Here is a 15,524-nt window from a genome sequence, read left to right as displayed (position 1 = left end):
GGAGGGAAGATTCACATGGCTTGGTTTTAGAATCAACCCTGGAAGCAAGACAAGCGGGGACGAATCGTTACTGATGACTGGCTGCGTGTTGTAAGACTTTCTCCTCGTCATGCCTCTCCCTTTCATTCATGTTTTCTCCTCCCTTTCCTCCTCGCTCCTCCTCCTTCGCTACTTGTTCCTCCCTTCCTCCTCCTCCCTCCTCCCTCCTCCCTCCTCCCTCCTCCCTCTCCGCTCTCTAGCCTTGACAGCATAATCAGGTGGGCATCAATGATGGGTCGGTCTTCGCCCTCGGAGATTGCTCTGAGTCAGAGTCAGTTGTCCTCCCGCAGACAGCGCAGGTAACTGAGACCTGAAGGAGGGAGAGGAGGGGACGGGGGGAAGAAGTGATGAAGAAGAGATCAACGATATGGAGGAACGAACAGGAATGGGGGAGAGAGGGGGAAGGAAGAGGATGAGGACTAGGACGATGATGACAAGGATGATGAAGGGAGGAGGAGAGAGTGGAGAGGGAGGAGGAAGGGGAAGGTGGGAGGACAATGAGAGAGTGGAGGAGAAGGAGGAAGAGGAAGGTGGGAGGACGAGAAGGGGCGATAGGCGAGAGTCAGTCACGTCATCTCATTGCACATTGACAGGTCGCAGCCCAACAGGGAGCTTATCTTGCGAGAATTTTCAACCGTCAATTCAGGGTTCTGCTCTTGCTTCTGCTTCCGCTCCTGCTCCTGCTCCTGCTCCTGCTCCTACCCCTGCTCCTGCTCCTGCTCCTGCTCCTGCTCCTGCTCCTACCCCTGCTCCTGCTCCTGCTCCTGCTCCTACCCCTGCTCCTTCCCCTTCGCACTTCCACTTCCCTTCCTTCTTCCTCCCTGTCTTTCCACCTCCCTCGACACGCTGCAACTGACGGAAAATCGTGTCAGGGGCCCGACAAAGGCTTCCTGCCCGAGCAGACGTACGGGGCAGCACTGGCACTGTCCCTACGAGCAAGAGCAAGAGACGGGGATGAGCTTGCGAAGACGATTGTAATATTTCTACCAACCACTCCTCTTCTCCTTCCCTCCCCGCCCCCCTTTTCCTTCCCCTCCTCCCAGTCCTCCAGCTTTCCCCTCCCCATTTCCTCGTCGTCCTCGTCTTCCTCGTCCTCGAACTCCTCCTCCGTCCTCCTCGTTCTCCTTCGTCCCCCTGCTGCTCCTTCTCCTTCTCCTGCTCCTGCTCCTCCCCCTCCTCCTCTACTTTTCCTTCCCTCACAAGATGCCTGACGAGCATGCAGATTGACGAGCACAGGGTGTTTGTGCGGCCCTTTCAGTTCCTGTCCCTCGGCTTGCTGGCGTATGTGGGAGGAAGAAGCGCCATCGCTCAGGTCGAGGTTGGCATGGACTCCCCTCACAAGACAGGAACTCAGCTTGTAAGCCTCCACTCCTCCTTTACTCGTCCCCTTTCCATCCCCCCGTTTCCTCACCCCTTCTTTCTCCTCCTAATCTCCCTTCTCCTCCTCCTCCTCCTCCTCCTCAATTCCCTTATTCCGCTACTGCTCCTCCTCCTGATCTCCCCTTCCTCTCTTCCCCTTCCCCTCCCACCTTCCTCCTCCTCACCTCATTCCTCAGTCTCGCCATCTCCTGACCTCTGCTCTCAGTTGAGACTCTCCAAACAGTCCGGCCTAGCAGGCTGGATCTTGTGGAGGAGCGTGTACCTCACCAAGCAAGTGGCGTTCAGAAACCGCGTCCTCGTCCTCTTCGACTGGATGAAGTCCAGAGTGTTCGGGAGGGACATAGCCTGTCTGTAATCGTCAGGTGTAGAGTAAGAGAAGGAAAGGATCATGAATCGAAGGCTGGGAGGGAGGGAGGGAGGGACTCCAAGCGGCTCCCTGGGAGCGGAGGGAGGGAGGGAGGGAGGAGACTTCAGAAGAGAGGAGAAGAGAAGAGAGGATATGATCATCTTCAACAATGACTCTCTATGAATCAACTTACCAGCAGCAAGTTCCGACTACTTGGTGTGACTCCGAGGCTCCCGGAGTGGCAGCGACCGCCAGCCGCGGGCCCCGGCGCTGGTGGCCGCCGGTGGCTACCCGGGCTGCCACATCATGATGCGACTCAGACTCGTGACTCATCCGAACTTCTGAAGCTGCGGGCCTTCCGGCGCTGCTACCGTCGTACGGCAGTCCGGCCGGCGGCTGATCGGATCGGACTCGGCAGACGTTGCTTCATGCCGTTCCATCACCGGGTGGCACCGCCGCAACGGCCGCGGCTCAGCTGCCAGCGCCGGCGGTCAACCGTTTAATGTCGGACGATGATGCCAAATCGGACGGCCCGAAGTTCCGTGAGTGACTCAGGCTGCCACGGTACGGTACGGAAGTTCCGCGCCGGACTGAGACGGACCGTCTGAGGACAGCACGTGACGGTGAAGGTTAGCCTGGTGCTGTGGCAGTCGGCTCTGAGTCTGCAGTCCCGGGGCCCGGCCGGGCTGCTTCCGAAGTTCCGACGGGCCGGGCCGCGGCTCGAAGTCAAGTGGGACATAGCGGGGATGAGGGTAAGCTGTTCGCCCGCCGTACGTTCGGTCGTAAACGAAGTGTAGGGTTTTCAATTTTTGGGGTTTATGTGTTTTAAAATAAACGAACAATATCTTGTTCACAAACGACTTTAACGAAAAGGTGTTATTTTTATTTTTTACTGCAGGGGGCGACCTCCAACTCCTGGTACTGGCTGTCCCTTGTATAAAACAATTTAGCAGTTATTGATAGTAAAGACAAGAATTTGGGATGAGATTGGCTGGTGATCAAAATTTCAGTACAATTAGCCCCCTGCGCCCCGACCCTTCCCCTTCCTCAAAGGCGAAATGTAAAATAATGTAATCTTATTAAGTATATTTATTTCATACATATAATATTATCAGTACCGAAGGAGTATTTTTAGATGCTCATAAATTATTTTAGAAATTGAAAATAATTTTAAAGGGACTGCACGCAAGGGGCGGAAAGCAGATACCCCTACCCCAGGATATCTCACATTTTGTATAGGTTAGGGTAGTGACCCCTACCCCATCGGATTTTAACCATGCCGATACCCCCCTAAACTTCTACATCCTGTAATTTGCGCCTCTTTCTTCAAAGTACCCCTACTTTTTAGACGTTTTTTATTCAAAAGTACCGGTACTTTAACGAAGCCTTCTGTTGTACCCACTCGTTTACACCTTGGGCTAGGAAGGGTCCTGTACCTCACCCCACCACCCCACTCCATCACCCCCCTTTTTGACCGGGGCCGTACCCCCATTTCCCCCTCCCCCCTCCACATAAGACTGTCGGGGAGCGCTCAACAGAGGCGCGAGAAAGTGAGGGAGAGAAGGAGGAGGAGGAAGGAAGTTATGATGCAAACTCTGTCTCAGATGGTTTCGAAGTGGTAGCATGTCGAAGAGCGATGAAATGATGTTGATGAGCAAGCAACTTTGGGTTAGGAAATCCTCATCGTTCTTGGTTGCACTTCGTACGATGTTGCAACTATACTCTTTGTCGTGTGATCCCTGCTCCCTCACGCCTACTGGTCAGACTCAGCATTAACAAGCACTAGCTGTGTTATGATGTAGATGATGTGAAGGAAGAAACCGAATGCACAGAGCCATAGCTGCAACTATTCGTACTCACTTGTGCTGTGAGGACTGTTTGTGAGTGAATGTGATTTGTCACACCTCGCTGTCAGGAAGACTGCATATAACTTTCTGCACAGGCCATGGCAAGCTCCACATCCAACGACTTCACCATCAACACCAAGAACATGTTCAACGTTCGCCAAGAAAGTTGCGACAACGTGGTCGAGCAGACCCTGAAGCTTGCCACCTACACTACCTCCAAGTTAGTGGAGCCAGCCGTGCCGTTCAACTTCCTGGACCACCCAGGATGCCACCGCAACATGTCCTTCGAGGACGTGAGAGCCAAGATCCTTGCTCGAGGGGAGGGATCGCTGGTGCAAGAGAGCGAGGCTCTCCTGGTCGACACGGGCAAGTTCACCGGACGCTGCCCGAAGGACCGCTACATCGTGAACGCGGGAGAGGCCGCGAGCAAGGTGGGATGGGGAGACATCAACAGAGGGATTACGGAGGAAGTGTTCGACAAGGTCATGGAGGGAAGCGCTAAGAGACTCTGCGGGCTGGAAGAAGTTTTTGTCTTCGACGGCTTCGTGGGGGCGAGCCGGTCCTCCCGCAAGGCCGTGCGGGTGGTGACGGAGCTTGCATGGCACCACCACTTCTGCACCAACATGTTCATCCGCCCGACAGAGGAGGAGCTTGCGAGCTTCAAGCCGGACATCACGATTCTCAACAGCAGGTACCTGTTCGAGGGATGGAAGGAGGCTGGGCTGCGGAGCGAGACTTGCGTCGCACTCGACCTGAACCGCGGGCTGTCGGTCATCACAGGGACGGAGTACTCAGGAGAGATGAAGAAGGGAGCCTTCTCGATGATGAACTACTACCTCCCCCTGCAGAACATCATGTCCATGCACTGCTCTGCGACGGTGGGGAAGGGAGGAGACACGGCCATCTTCTTCGGGCTTAGCGGGACGGGCAAGACGACGCTCTCGGCTGACACCACCCGCTTCCTCATCGGAGACGACGAGCACGGCTGGGACGAGGAGGGGATCTTCAACCTGGAGGGAGGATGCTACGCCAAGATGATCGACCTGGACCCTAGCAAGGAGCCCCTGATTCATGCCGCGATCAAGGAGAACGCTATCCTAGAGAACATTGTACTGGATCAGCACGGCCGGCCGGACTACAAGGACATCAGTAAGACGGAGAACACGCGAGGAAGCTATCCCATGTGGCACATCCCCAACTACCAGCCCAGCGGCACCGCTCCTCCTCCTCGCAACGTCATCTTCCTCACGTGCGACGCCTTCGGGGTGCTCCCTCCGGTCTCTCGCCTCTCTACCGAGCAGGCTCTCTACCACCTCGTCTGCGGCTACACGTCCAAGGTGGCAGGGACGGAGATGGGCATCACTGAGCCGACCCCAACCTTCTCCATCTGCTTCGGGGGTGCCTTCATGCCCCTTCCTGCCCGCGTGTACGCACAGCTCTTCCGCAGCAAGATCGAGCAGCACGGCTGCCAAGTCTTCCTTGTCAACACCGGATGGTCCGGCGGCTCCTACGGGACCGGCAGGCGCATGGACATCAACACGACGAGGGCGATCGTGGCTGCAATCCTCGACGGGTCCATCGAGGAGGCGACCTTCTCGTCTCCCGATCCTTGCTTCCAGCTCTCCGTCCCTCTCGCTCTTCCAGGCGTCGACGCGCACGTGCTGAACCCGAGGAACACCTGGGCCTCCCAGGAGGAGTACGAGGCGACGAGCCGCAAGCTGATGGGAATGTATCAAGCTAACTGGCAGCAGTTTGCCAGCGATCCCTTCATGGCTCAGCTCAGCAGGTTCGGGCCTGGCGGCGACCGCAGCACCTGAGAAGTCCTGGTAGGGCTGAGCAAGACAAGATGACCATATCCTCCTCTGCCTGCCCTGCCCCCGCCCCCCCCAAGCTCTTCAGCCATCTAAACTTCATTAAAGCTCTTGTACGAGCACTGGCCCTCCCCCTCATCGAAACTTATAGCGCACATACGGAGTCTCGACATCCTCTCCGTCCTCGTCCGAGCAGCACACTTCTAGCACCATGTACTTCTGCTTCGGCCCGAACTCAATCTTGGCGATGCTCTTGGCGAGCTCGCTCATCCTAGTTGACAGCAGTCAGGGACAAGTCAAGCAGAGGAAGGGAGGAGGGAGGAGGAGGGAGGGAAGCGGAGAGGGAGGAGGAGGAGGAGGAGGAGGAGAGGACGTACTTCATTGGCATTCGCTCTTGCTTCTTCTTTCCTGTTGTCATGAACGAGCTGTACAGGATCGACACTCCGCAAGAGATCATGGAAACCTCCAAATCCATGTTTTTCTGGAAGGCTTACAAATCAGCAGAGAGAGGGAAAGCTGGGGAAATGAGGTAGAGGGGCAATGGGCTGGACGGCTGACCTGGAAGAAGTCGATAAACTCTTGGAGAGAAATGTCCCCTTGATCGATATCTATGCGAGACCAGAGGGACCAGCTCTGCACGGTCTGTAAGGGAGAGACAGACGGCAAGCTCGCGTTACCTGATCCTTGAACTTCCGGACAGGAGCAGCGATCGGTTCAGAGAAGGTGAAGAGGGGGAGCGCAAGGTTGGCAAAGGCATTCTTGTACTGCTCCAGCTTGACTCCCCGAGCCTTCCAGGATCATCACAAGAGTGTGGTGGACGAGAAGCAATTACCAGCTTGTAGAGCTCGAAGCAAACGAAGCCAGTGACCATGGCAGTAGTCGTTGCAATGGCAGGGATGATCTTGCCGGCGATGAACTTGGTCTGATGCTTGTCGGCGTTGGTGATCTGCGAGAACTAGCTTCACACCTTCTCAGTTGGATCACACAAGGTCAACGTTATAGTTTGTCGCCCTGAGGTTCGAACAGGCCGTAATGAAGTCGATGTGGAAGTTGGTATCGTCGTCCTTCTCAAACTCCATTGGGTTCAACTTGAGACCTTCGCGCGGACGTCTCAGTCGGCAAGAACATTCTCCGCACTTCCCACCCACCTTTGAGATCTTCTGGTTTCGGCAGCTGCGAAATGACGCGATTGAGCTCTGCCTCGTCAAGATCTTGTGGAGCACTCTGGTCTGATTGCGCCTCAGCCTCGTTGACCTGCAGGATTCTTCACTATCCGCTCGCATCCTCACCGCCTTCTTCACCTGGATCTTGATACCCTTCTGCGGTGTGAACTCCGGCACCATCACATCGCCAAGAGCAGCCTGAACAAGTCTCACAAGGTTCACGACCGACAGAGCAGATGCAGCTCACCTTGATGGCAGCCACGTCCCTTGTGCCTTCGATGCCGAACACTCCCGCCCTCAGGTTCGCAGCTGCGATGACGAAGTCCAGGTGGAGCTGATTCTCTGCAGAGACTCTCAGTTTCATCGGAGCAGAGGCGCCTCACATACCCTGATCGAAAGACAGAGGCGTGGGCGCACGCTTTGGTCCAGACCAGAAAGGAGTTCCACCAGCCGTCACCATGTCCAAAGGGAAGTTGAAGAGCAATTGCTTAATATTATTTACAAAGAGCTCTTCGAACTGTACAAAAGAATTCAACGTCTTTGTCCTGCAAACTTAAATCGTCATTCACCTTCAATCTAGCCCACACAATGCAGTCCGTCATGGATTTTGGCTTCTTGGCAACCTGCAAAATTCACTATCAACATTCCATGAAGAATCGGGGTTCACAACACACCAAGTTGTCCCGAAGAATCTCGAGGGTGGATAATCCTGTTCCCGGCTGTTTCTTCAACTTGGAAACGTACTCGCTGTCGCTCAAGTAGGTATTAGCATCTTCTGCAGCCTGAACGCAGCGTCATGAACCACGTAGAATCCCTCTCGCCCTGACCTGTTTGAACAAACCCTCGAACTCGTCTCTCGCCCACTGGATTGTATGTTCGATCGCATTCGGAAAGTTCTTGAGCGTGCAAATCGGGATTGACTTCTCAGGAGGGTCTCTGGAAGAGCCGTAGGACTCCGTTAGGTTGGGAACTACCACTTGCACATTCCCCTTGGTTCCCAAGGTTCCAGATTCAAGGAGTGGTTTCTGATAATATATACATCTTTGATCGACATAGAGACGGGCCTGAACGTTGTCAAGGGCATTGCAAACGCCGTCGAGGCTTTCGAAGAAGGCATCATCGAACAACTCTTCGGTGTCTGGGCCAACACGGGTGGAGTAGCACTTGATGTTCAGATCTTTGTTCATTCGGGTCACTGCCTCGGCTGCAGTCGTCGACTTGAGCTTCTGGATATCTGTAGCCCTGAACAAGAATTGTCTGTTCAGATTCGACTTCTCAATCGTGTCCATATCGGTAATGTGGATGCAGCCTTTTGGAGCGCTAGCCAAGCCCATCATCGCCCAGTTCTTCAGCATCTCACATCCAATCGCACCTGCACCGACAAGAAAGTAGTTCAAGTTCGTAATCTTATCCTGGAAAGTCTTCCCGAAGACTGCTATCTGACCGTCATATCGTGATCCCTGAGCTTTCACTTCGTCCTCTGGCAAGTAATCCTCCGGTAAAGCCTCGATGACATCGTACACAAACCATTGCTTGATCGGCATGAACTTTCCAGAACATGCCTTCAATGCTTCCTGCGCAACGATGCCTCCGAGAACTGCCGCCATCGGCGAGAGATCTCCCCTGGCATTCAGCGACATTTGAGTGAGCAGCTTCTCATCGAATTCCGACACAAGGTTGTTGTGCTTGGAGCTCAACTCTTTGGCAAGCTTGATCACCTCCTTCGCATGTTCCATGTTGCCAGGACGTGGAGCTTCGCCCTTTTGCTTGGCGAACTCATCCAAAGCATAAAACCCAAGCATAATTTGCTCCTGCTTGTCCATTTTGGCAAAATCAGAAGGGACGAATTCAGGCTCCACAAGAGATTCGCGCATAGATTTCTGAACAAAACTGTCAAGTACAGATCAAAACATGCTGCAGGTTGCTTACAAACGAAACTTTCTGAGGCATTTTCACTTGCTTCACGTATCCCCCAGTGGTGTAGGGCGAGAATTTGCTGGTGTCGCCAATCGTGAAAGTATAGGGTCCTTTCCCTCATGTCAGCACCCTCCAGATCTCGCGCACGAGAACAACCTGTGACTTCGATGCGAATCGGTTCACAACCATTCAACTCTGTCATGCCCTGGATCTCGGTAAAAGTGACGTGGTCCCCACTCTCCAACCCATGTCTGGCTTCATCCAAGGTAGTGACAACACCAGGATTCTCCTGCGTGCAAGAGTCAGTAGAATTCCGAGGGCTCAGTATCCCTACCGATGAGATCGCAGAAATCATCGCTGATGTAGGCTCTTCTCCGTTAGTATCAAACACAGTGAAATCCTTTCCAAAGTCCACAAATACGTTTCCAAATACACCCTTCGACCTGTAGGAAGTCAACATGCGATCATCGTGCAAGCCGAAGACGTACTGGGCAAACAGAAATTGGACGCCGATGTCATGACAAATGTCATTGATTTGCAGGGCACGCTCGAACGAGCAGTCTGACAGAACCACAACCTGTGAAGGCTATCATGATGTACTTGTGTACAAGTGGAGAAGAAGTCCCTACCTTGAATTGCTTGAGACAGTCCTTGTCAAGCTCTGCCTTGCACACCTCGATGCTCACGTAGGGGTTCAGATCACGCAAACGAGCTGCAGACACTTCAGCTCGATTCTTGCCTACGTCCTCCTCGGTGAAGTAAAACTGGAGCACATAATCAGTTTCGGGACACCGGATACACTTTTACTGCACCTGAGATGAAAGATCAGCTAGTTCCACTGGGTTCGGGTCATAGAGGGAGAGCGATTTGACTCCAGCAAGAGCCAGATTCTTGCCTGCTTTCATGTCAGCAATCATAAAAAACCAACTTGATGAGGTTACCTATCTCTACACCCAAACCCTTGCACCCAGACAAAAGAATGTTGCTGGCCTGCGAGTTCAAGTGAGGAGAAGTTATCTTGCGGTATATATATATTGTCTCTTCAAGGTGTATCCAAGAATCTTTCATTTCACTTCCACATGATACTTTGCGATGACCACAAAGGATCGGATATTTCCGGTCATGCATCAAATTTTATCCTCCATCTACTCTCCCTCTCACCCAAAATCAAGTGTGAATCCCTGCCTGCGCTAGCTAGTGGTACAAGTTTGTGACAGCAACGCCCTGTGAAAGTCACTATTTCCTTCGCTATTTTGCCGAGAGAGAAATTCAAAAGAGAGAAATTCAACTCTTCCTCCTCGTCCTCCTCGTCCTCCTCGTCCTCCTTCTCCTCTATCATTGTGTACATACCTGCATTCGTCGCATGGCCTCATGGCCGAGCACGTACAGCTGTCTGCTGTAGAGCGCTTCGTCGATCTCCATCGCTTCCATGCCCGATCCTCTCGTTCCACCCCTCCCCTGCAGCTATACCCCTCCAATATTACCACCCCACCTTGACATTGTCATGTAAACTTACCCACCCACACAGAAAATACGATTCTCACCTCCACCCACCCAAAACCAAATTTTTCATTACCCTACCTATCTATATACCAGGACAAGTATCATAAACGAAGGGGTGATTTGAGAGTACCCCACGAGTGAAGAACTACCCCTGGAGAACGCACCCATTATCAGATGTTGGAGTACCCCTACCAACCTTTCTAAACTACCCTACCATCATCGTGTAATTTTGAGCTCCCGCCACCTGTCCAAAAGCTTTCAGTTCAAACAGGCACTACCCATCTGAACTAATCACCCCCACCTACTATTTATATATAGAAATAACCGGTAATCATAATGGTGACTGCACCCCCACCCCCCATATCTATCCCGAGATGTCTCATATTGTGAATCATCGCCATCATATCCAACAAAACCTCAAAACCCGGGGCAGAACCAAAATGGCTAATATGTATTTACTGCCTTCAAAATTTCATAGATGGTGGTTGAGGTGAACTTGAATTCTTCACATGACTAAACATTTTCCCTAGAGCTCAAAAGCCGCCGCTATGTCGATGTCGGGGAGACATCGAGCGGCAGCAGCGGCGGCGGCTATGACAGGACTGGTGATGATGATAGCTGCTCTGCTGATGATCTTATGGTCGAGTCATCGAGAAGCATCGACTGGACTGGTTGAAGATGTCACCGACCCCCTCATCAAGCACAGGTTCCTCTCCAAGTTCCAAAAGGCACGAGCTCGTCATGATGGAAGCAACTTGCACAGCAACACCTTCTTAGATACCAACACTGATTTGAGTGGTGAAGCTACCAAAGGACGCAAGAGAAAGGTCCTTACAGATGCTCAGAAGGCAAAGATTGCCGAGCAGATGAAGAAGTTAAGGGCTGAGATTCTCAACGACTACAGCTCCAACACCAAATTTGGCAAGAGAGTCGACTGTTCCTACCCGTGAGTCATTCCCATCCTCTGCATGTTTGATTCGACGTCTGCAACAATTGCCCTGCTCTCTGTTGTTGTGCGTGTGGTCCGATAAATGGGTGCCTACGAGGATATCTCTATCATCTTATCATGAAGAAGATTCTTGGTTTGGTTTTCACATAATCCAGCAACTTCACGATGATAAGCTTTGATGTTTGCTAACTTGTTTGCAATCAGGTATCCGGCAGCTTCGTGTAAAGGCCATGCAGTTGATATGCAGTCGAATTCAATGCTCCCCCCTGCAGCCTTCGGGAAATTTTAGATCAAGTGAACATATGATGGTGATAATCAATTTTGTTGGAAACTGTATAGTTTATTGCAATGAATTTTCAATCTATTCTACAAAAGCTACATGAAAGAATACGCAGATTTACATGGAAAGAATTCGAACGTCACAAGGAAACAAGATGTGAACGATGACAATCATTTACAAAAGCGACAGTTATTTACAATGGTGTGAGCTGATCTCGATAATGGTTGATCTCGGCAATCAGAACATTCTGGCAAAGAAGAGCCGAATCCATGATAAGAGAATCTCTCGTGACAGGCTGAGAGCTCCCAGATCGAGTTTCTCAATAACATGGGATGAACAGGATTAAGAGGTCGATCCAGTAGATGAATCTGGGAAAGCGAATGTCAGGCAAAAGCAAGGATTCGAAGTAGAATGGGGGAGGAGAAGAGATCATAAAACATATATATCATGTACCGTTCACCATTGCATGAATTTTCACCGGACATGAGAACAGCGGTCCGAACTCAATCCATGCACCCAAAGTGAACAATAACTTATTCTTCCATGGTATTTCATAGGTGTAGAACATATTCAGCAACGAATTGCCGTTTCTCAACACCCAAGTTTGTAGTCCATGGTCGGAGGACACAAAACATAAAAAGACGCAGGGGGGTGGGATACAAACCTTCATGCAGGCGGAAGCTTCTCTATGTGCATTATGCCTCGATGACGTTTGTTGAAAGTACTGACTGACCAAGTTTGCGTTTCTCGAACGGCCCCACCAGCCAGGCTGCTTGAGAGCTTGAACTGATCGAGGTGATGGAGGCGATAACAGTCATTCCCCCGAGCCAGTCCTAGAGGACATGCAGCGACCTAACTCATCCTGTCGTGCCATGTAGCTCCCATGGCAGAGAGTTCGTTAGATCGCTCCATCAAACCGATCATCGCGGTCATGGCATGTTGCAGCTTCGCCGTCGTGCCATGGCTGCACGTGATGGCAGGATTTTCGGAGTTACGGGAGTGCAGGGGGGGTTATAATGGAGTGTCAAGGCGGGGAAAGAAGGGGGTACTAATGGGAGGAAGTACGGGTGGAGTGAAACTAGGGTTGGAAACAGATAAAATACAAATTTTCACAGATTAATCTTGAATTTAAGTAGCATAATTTTGAAACCTTTGAACTTTGATCCAGGAAATTCAAGAACCGGTAGTTTGGAGCAAGCAAGCACCGGTGAGAAAGAAAAACAACGGTTTTTAACGGAAATTTCTGATTAGTCAACTGCCAACGGCCTGCCAGCGGTCAACGTGCCGTCTAGCTGATGCGAGGAGGAGGAGGAGGAGGCACATCGGAGAAAGAGTGGGAGCCGCCACAGCAGGATCAGGGAAGAGCTGAGACGCTTCACTGCTAGGCAGCCTGCTGCTCGTTGCGTCCTTGGGACTGCTAGACTCAACTCAGAAGGCTGAGTACAACAAACCTAAGTTGGAATATCAGGACTTGACAGATCACCGACATTTATCGTAAGTACGCAACAACAACAGCTTCCACAACCGCAAAGATGATGAGAACGAACGGAGGCGGCGCCATGACGAACAGGCAAAGTCTAGGACAATCGATTTCGAATCCGACATTCGGCGCTACGTCCATGGGTAAAGGGATGATAGGTTCGGTCGTGGACGAGAGGGTGTCTAGCATCATCGCACATGGGGGAAGGGACCCTGCTGCTGCCAATCGACCCCCCAGCAACATGACCCGATCTGTGAGGGGGCACGGCGGGGGTCCACCTCCCATGCCGAACTTCCAACATTCCAGCCCTATCGATGCGCAGGAGCGGGGAGGTCCAACAGCACAGGAGATCGTCGACTACGCGCGCTACATCGGCATGGACCCTATTGGAGACGTGAACCTGCTGTGGATCGCGGAGGAGGCGCTGTGTGCTGCTCTGCCAGAGGGATGGTCGGAGCACACGGACGCCAACGGCAACGTGTTCTACTACAACAGCGTGTCGGGGGTGAGCTCGTGGGAGCATCCTCTCGACGAGTACTACCGCTCCTTGTTCATGAAGCTCAAGAAGATCCTCATCGACAACCGAGCAGCCGTGAAGGTGAACTCGTCCGCAATCCTGCTGCAGTGCGCGGTCAGGAGCATGTACGCGAGAAGATACTTCAGGAGGCTGCTGGGCAAGAAGAGGCTGGATGACGCGGCTGCAGACATTCAGGCGGTCTACCGTGGGCATCTTGTTCGCCTCAAGATACGGGAGGAGAGCATCAAGCAGTGGGAGGAGCTGGAGAAGTTCAGCTCGACGAGGATCCAGGCAACCTACCGAGCGCATCTGGTGCGGAGGAGCATCGCGAAGCGACGAGAGGAGTGGAGGAGGGAGTGGAGGCGACGATCAGCGACGAAGCTGCAGGCCGTGTGGCGCGGGCATGTGGGTAGGAGGATGGCGAAGGAGGAGGAGATGTACCAGGCGCTGGAGCTGGATGAGTTTGCTGTGACTAAGTTGCAAGCTGTTTACCGAGGGCATCTCGGGAGGAACGTCTATCGAGGGAAGAAGAAACAACGAGCGATCGATCGGATCATCATGGCAGCTAACAAGCTGCAGGCTGTGTACAGGGGCCACCTGGCTCGACTGGAGGCGAACGCTGAGCGGGAGCTTCAGATGTCGGAGATCGAGTTCGAAGCGGCTATGAGGATCCAGTCCGTCCTCCGAGGACACTGGGGGCGAGAGCTGACGAGGTTCAGAAGGATGAACTTCCTTGCGTGTAAGATCCAGTCCGTCTACCGAGGGCACATCTCGAGGCTCGACATGCTCGTCGTTCGCAGGCAGCACGCGGCCAACCGGCTGCAGGCTGTCTACAGGGGGCACATATCGAGGAGGTTCGCCGTCCACCACCGGCAGGTGGTAGCGATGATGAGGCTGCTGGAGTGGGAGGAGGCGTGTGCGCAGAAGCTGCAGTCAGTGTACAGGGGCCACGTGGGGAGGAGGCAAGGCTTCCTCCTGATCCGCCAGACGCGGTCGGCCCTGCGGCTGCAGGCGACGTACCGAGGGCACATGGAGCGAGCGAGGCTGCGGCAGAGCCTGGCGGAGGAGTTTGCCGCCATTCAGATCCAACGAGTCTTCCATGGTCATCGGGGGAGGAGGAGGTACCGCCTCCTCACTATGGACGTGGGCGCCAGCGCAGCGGCGCTGAGGGTGCAGAAAGTTTTCCGTGGGCATCGGGCGAGGAAGGAGCTGGTGAGGAGGGCAGAGGAGCACGAAGCTGCTGTCTGCCTGCAGAGGGTCATGCGGGGCCATGCGGCAAGGAAGGAAGTGAAGAAGATGCCGCGGGAGGAGGAGGAGGAGGAGGTGAGGAGCCGGTACGCGGTCACGAGCAGCCGAGCGATGCATTTCTCAGCGATGACGGTGCAGAGGGTGTGGAGAGGACACAGGGAGCGGGGGAGGGTGCAGGTCTACTTGCAAGAGCTCCTGGATTCAATGCCGGTATGGAGGAGGAGCAGGAGAACAGAAGCAGGAGGAGGAACAGGAGAACAGGAGGAGGAGGAGAACAGAGCAGGAGGAGGAGGAGGAGAACAGAAGCAGCAGGAGGAGGAGGAGGAGGAGAAGAGGAGGAGGAGGCAGGAAACAAACGGGGAGGAGAGGGAGAAATTGGGGAGGGGGAGAGGAGAGGAGAGGAGAGGAGAGGGATACTGATGCTTGTTCCAGCAGGAAGAGGAGGAGGAGCAGTCCACCCCAGAAGAGGAGCAGGTAGGGTTGGAAGGAGCATGTAGCAGGTATGACGGGCGCTGGCAGGCTGCGATGACGATCCAGCGAGTGTTCAGAGGACACGGAGCAAGAAACGCAGCGAGGAGGAGGATGGTGGAGCTGTTCGACAACGCAGATGCACGCGAGGAGGAGGAGAGACGGGAGGAGGAAGAGAAGGAGATGCTGGAGGACTTCGATGAGTTGCGCTCTCAGAGCAGGGCATCCGTATCGGTGAGAGGAGGGAGAGGGCAAGGCAGTAGCAGAGGGGAGGTGGAGGAGGAAGGAGGGTGCGGTGGTAGAACGAGACAGGGGAACAAGTCGGGGAGAAAGGAGGATAAGGTCAGAGAAGGAAGTGGAGGAGCGCGATGGATACAGGAGGAGCAGGAGGAGCAGGAGGAGCAGGAGAGTTGTATTTGACGGGTTCTCAGGAGTCTGTGTCCTCGCAAGCGTCAAAGTTGTCAAACATCTCCAAGGCTTCTAAGGTGACTCGTTTCCATTCCCCTCCAGCTCCTCTGACCCTCCGCAGGCCTCCAATGCATCCCAGGTCATTCATCCTCCTCCTCCTCCTCCTCC

The 15,524-nt window shown here is 53.4% G+C and overlaps 5 protein-coding genes across 5 annotated transcripts in view; 4 read left to right on the top strand and 1 right to left on the bottom strand.

Moving 5' to 3' along the window:
• GUITHDRAFT_98053 (hypothetical protein) overlaps nucleotides 1-1,810 on the top strand; it is a 6,793-nt gene extending 4,983 nt beyond the window's left edge. Inside the window, exons 12-17 of the mRNA XM_005821481.1 lie at nucleotides 31-90; nucleotides 258-338; nucleotides 633-686; nucleotides 912-1,013; nucleotides 1,262-1,396; nucleotides 1,625-1,810. Coding sequence (XP_005821538.1) covers nucleotides 31-90; nucleotides 258-338; nucleotides 633-686; nucleotides 912-1,013; nucleotides 1,262-1,396; nucleotides 1,625-1,774 — 582 coding nt within the window. The 3' untranslated portion in view covers nucleotides 1,775-1,810. The remainder of the gene's footprint in view (nucleotides 1-30; nucleotides 91-257; nucleotides 339-632; nucleotides 687-911; nucleotides 1,014-1,261; nucleotides 1,397-1,624) is intronic.
• A 1,895-nt stretch (nucleotides 1,811-3,705) lies between these two features.
• On the top strand, nucleotides 3,706-5,545 carry GUITHDRAFT_155712 (phosphoenolpyruvate carboxykinase). Its single transcript, XM_005821480.1, has one exon. It carries the CDS (start codon nucleotides 3,711-3,713, stop codon nucleotides 5,427-5,429), a length of 1,719 nt encoding a protein of 572 aa, XP_005821537.1. The 5' UTR covers nucleotides 3,706-3,710; the 3' UTR covers nucleotides 5,430-5,545.
• Nucleotides 5,509-9,936, bottom strand: UBA1-1 (UBA1-like protein, ubiquitin activating enzyme; the record flags this gene model as incomplete). The annotated part of the gene is made up of 21 exons (XM_005821479.1): nucleotides 5,509-5,694; nucleotides 5,801-5,904; nucleotides 5,982-6,056; nucleotides 6,101-6,211; nucleotides 6,256-6,369; nucleotides 6,419-6,519; nucleotides 6,572-6,677; nucleotides 6,713-6,784; nucleotides 6,834-6,928; nucleotides 6,974-7,103; nucleotides 7,156-7,209; nucleotides 7,261-7,368; nucleotides 7,414-8,466; nucleotides 8,516-8,613; nucleotides 8,660-8,792; nucleotides 8,838-8,946; nucleotides 8,992-9,080; nucleotides 9,133-9,267; nucleotides 9,316-9,398; nucleotides 9,445-9,493; nucleotides 9,854-9,936. Coding segments are annotated over 21 exons (3,038 nt in total), but the record flags the coding sequence as incomplete, so codon positions are not given.
• Nucleotides 9,937-10,534: 598 nt separating this feature from the next.
• GUITHDRAFT_166188 (hypothetical protein) lies at nucleotides 10,535-11,324 on the top strand. The gene is made up of 2 exons (XM_005821478.1): nucleotides 10,535-10,952; nucleotides 11,160-11,324. Exons 1-2 carry the CDS (start codon nucleotides 10,555-10,557, stop codon nucleotides 11,242-11,244), a joined length of 483 nt encoding a protein of 160 aa, XP_005821535.1. The 5' UTR covers nucleotides 10,535-10,554; the 3' UTR covers nucleotides 11,245-11,324.
• Nucleotides 11,325-12,998: 1,674 nt separating this feature from the next.
• Nucleotides 12,999-13,268, top strand: GUITHDRAFT_80458 (hypothetical protein; the record flags this gene model as incomplete). The annotated part of the gene is made up of 1 exon (XM_005821477.1): nucleotides 12,999-13,268. A coding segment is annotated over one exon (270 nt), but the record flags the coding sequence as incomplete, so codon positions are not given.
• Nucleotides 13,269-15,524: the final 2,256 nt, after the last annotated feature.

Source organism: Guillardia theta (assembly GCF_000315625.1).
Source record: "Guillardia theta CCMP2712 unplaced genomic scaffold GUITHscaffold_143, whole genome shotgun sequence".
Classification (NCBI taxonomy): Eukaryota; class Cryptophyceae; order Pyrenomonadales; family Geminigeraceae; genus Guillardia; species Guillardia theta.
Note: the sequence above shows the minus strand (reverse complement) of the source record. Positions and strands in the feature narration are given on the sequence as shown.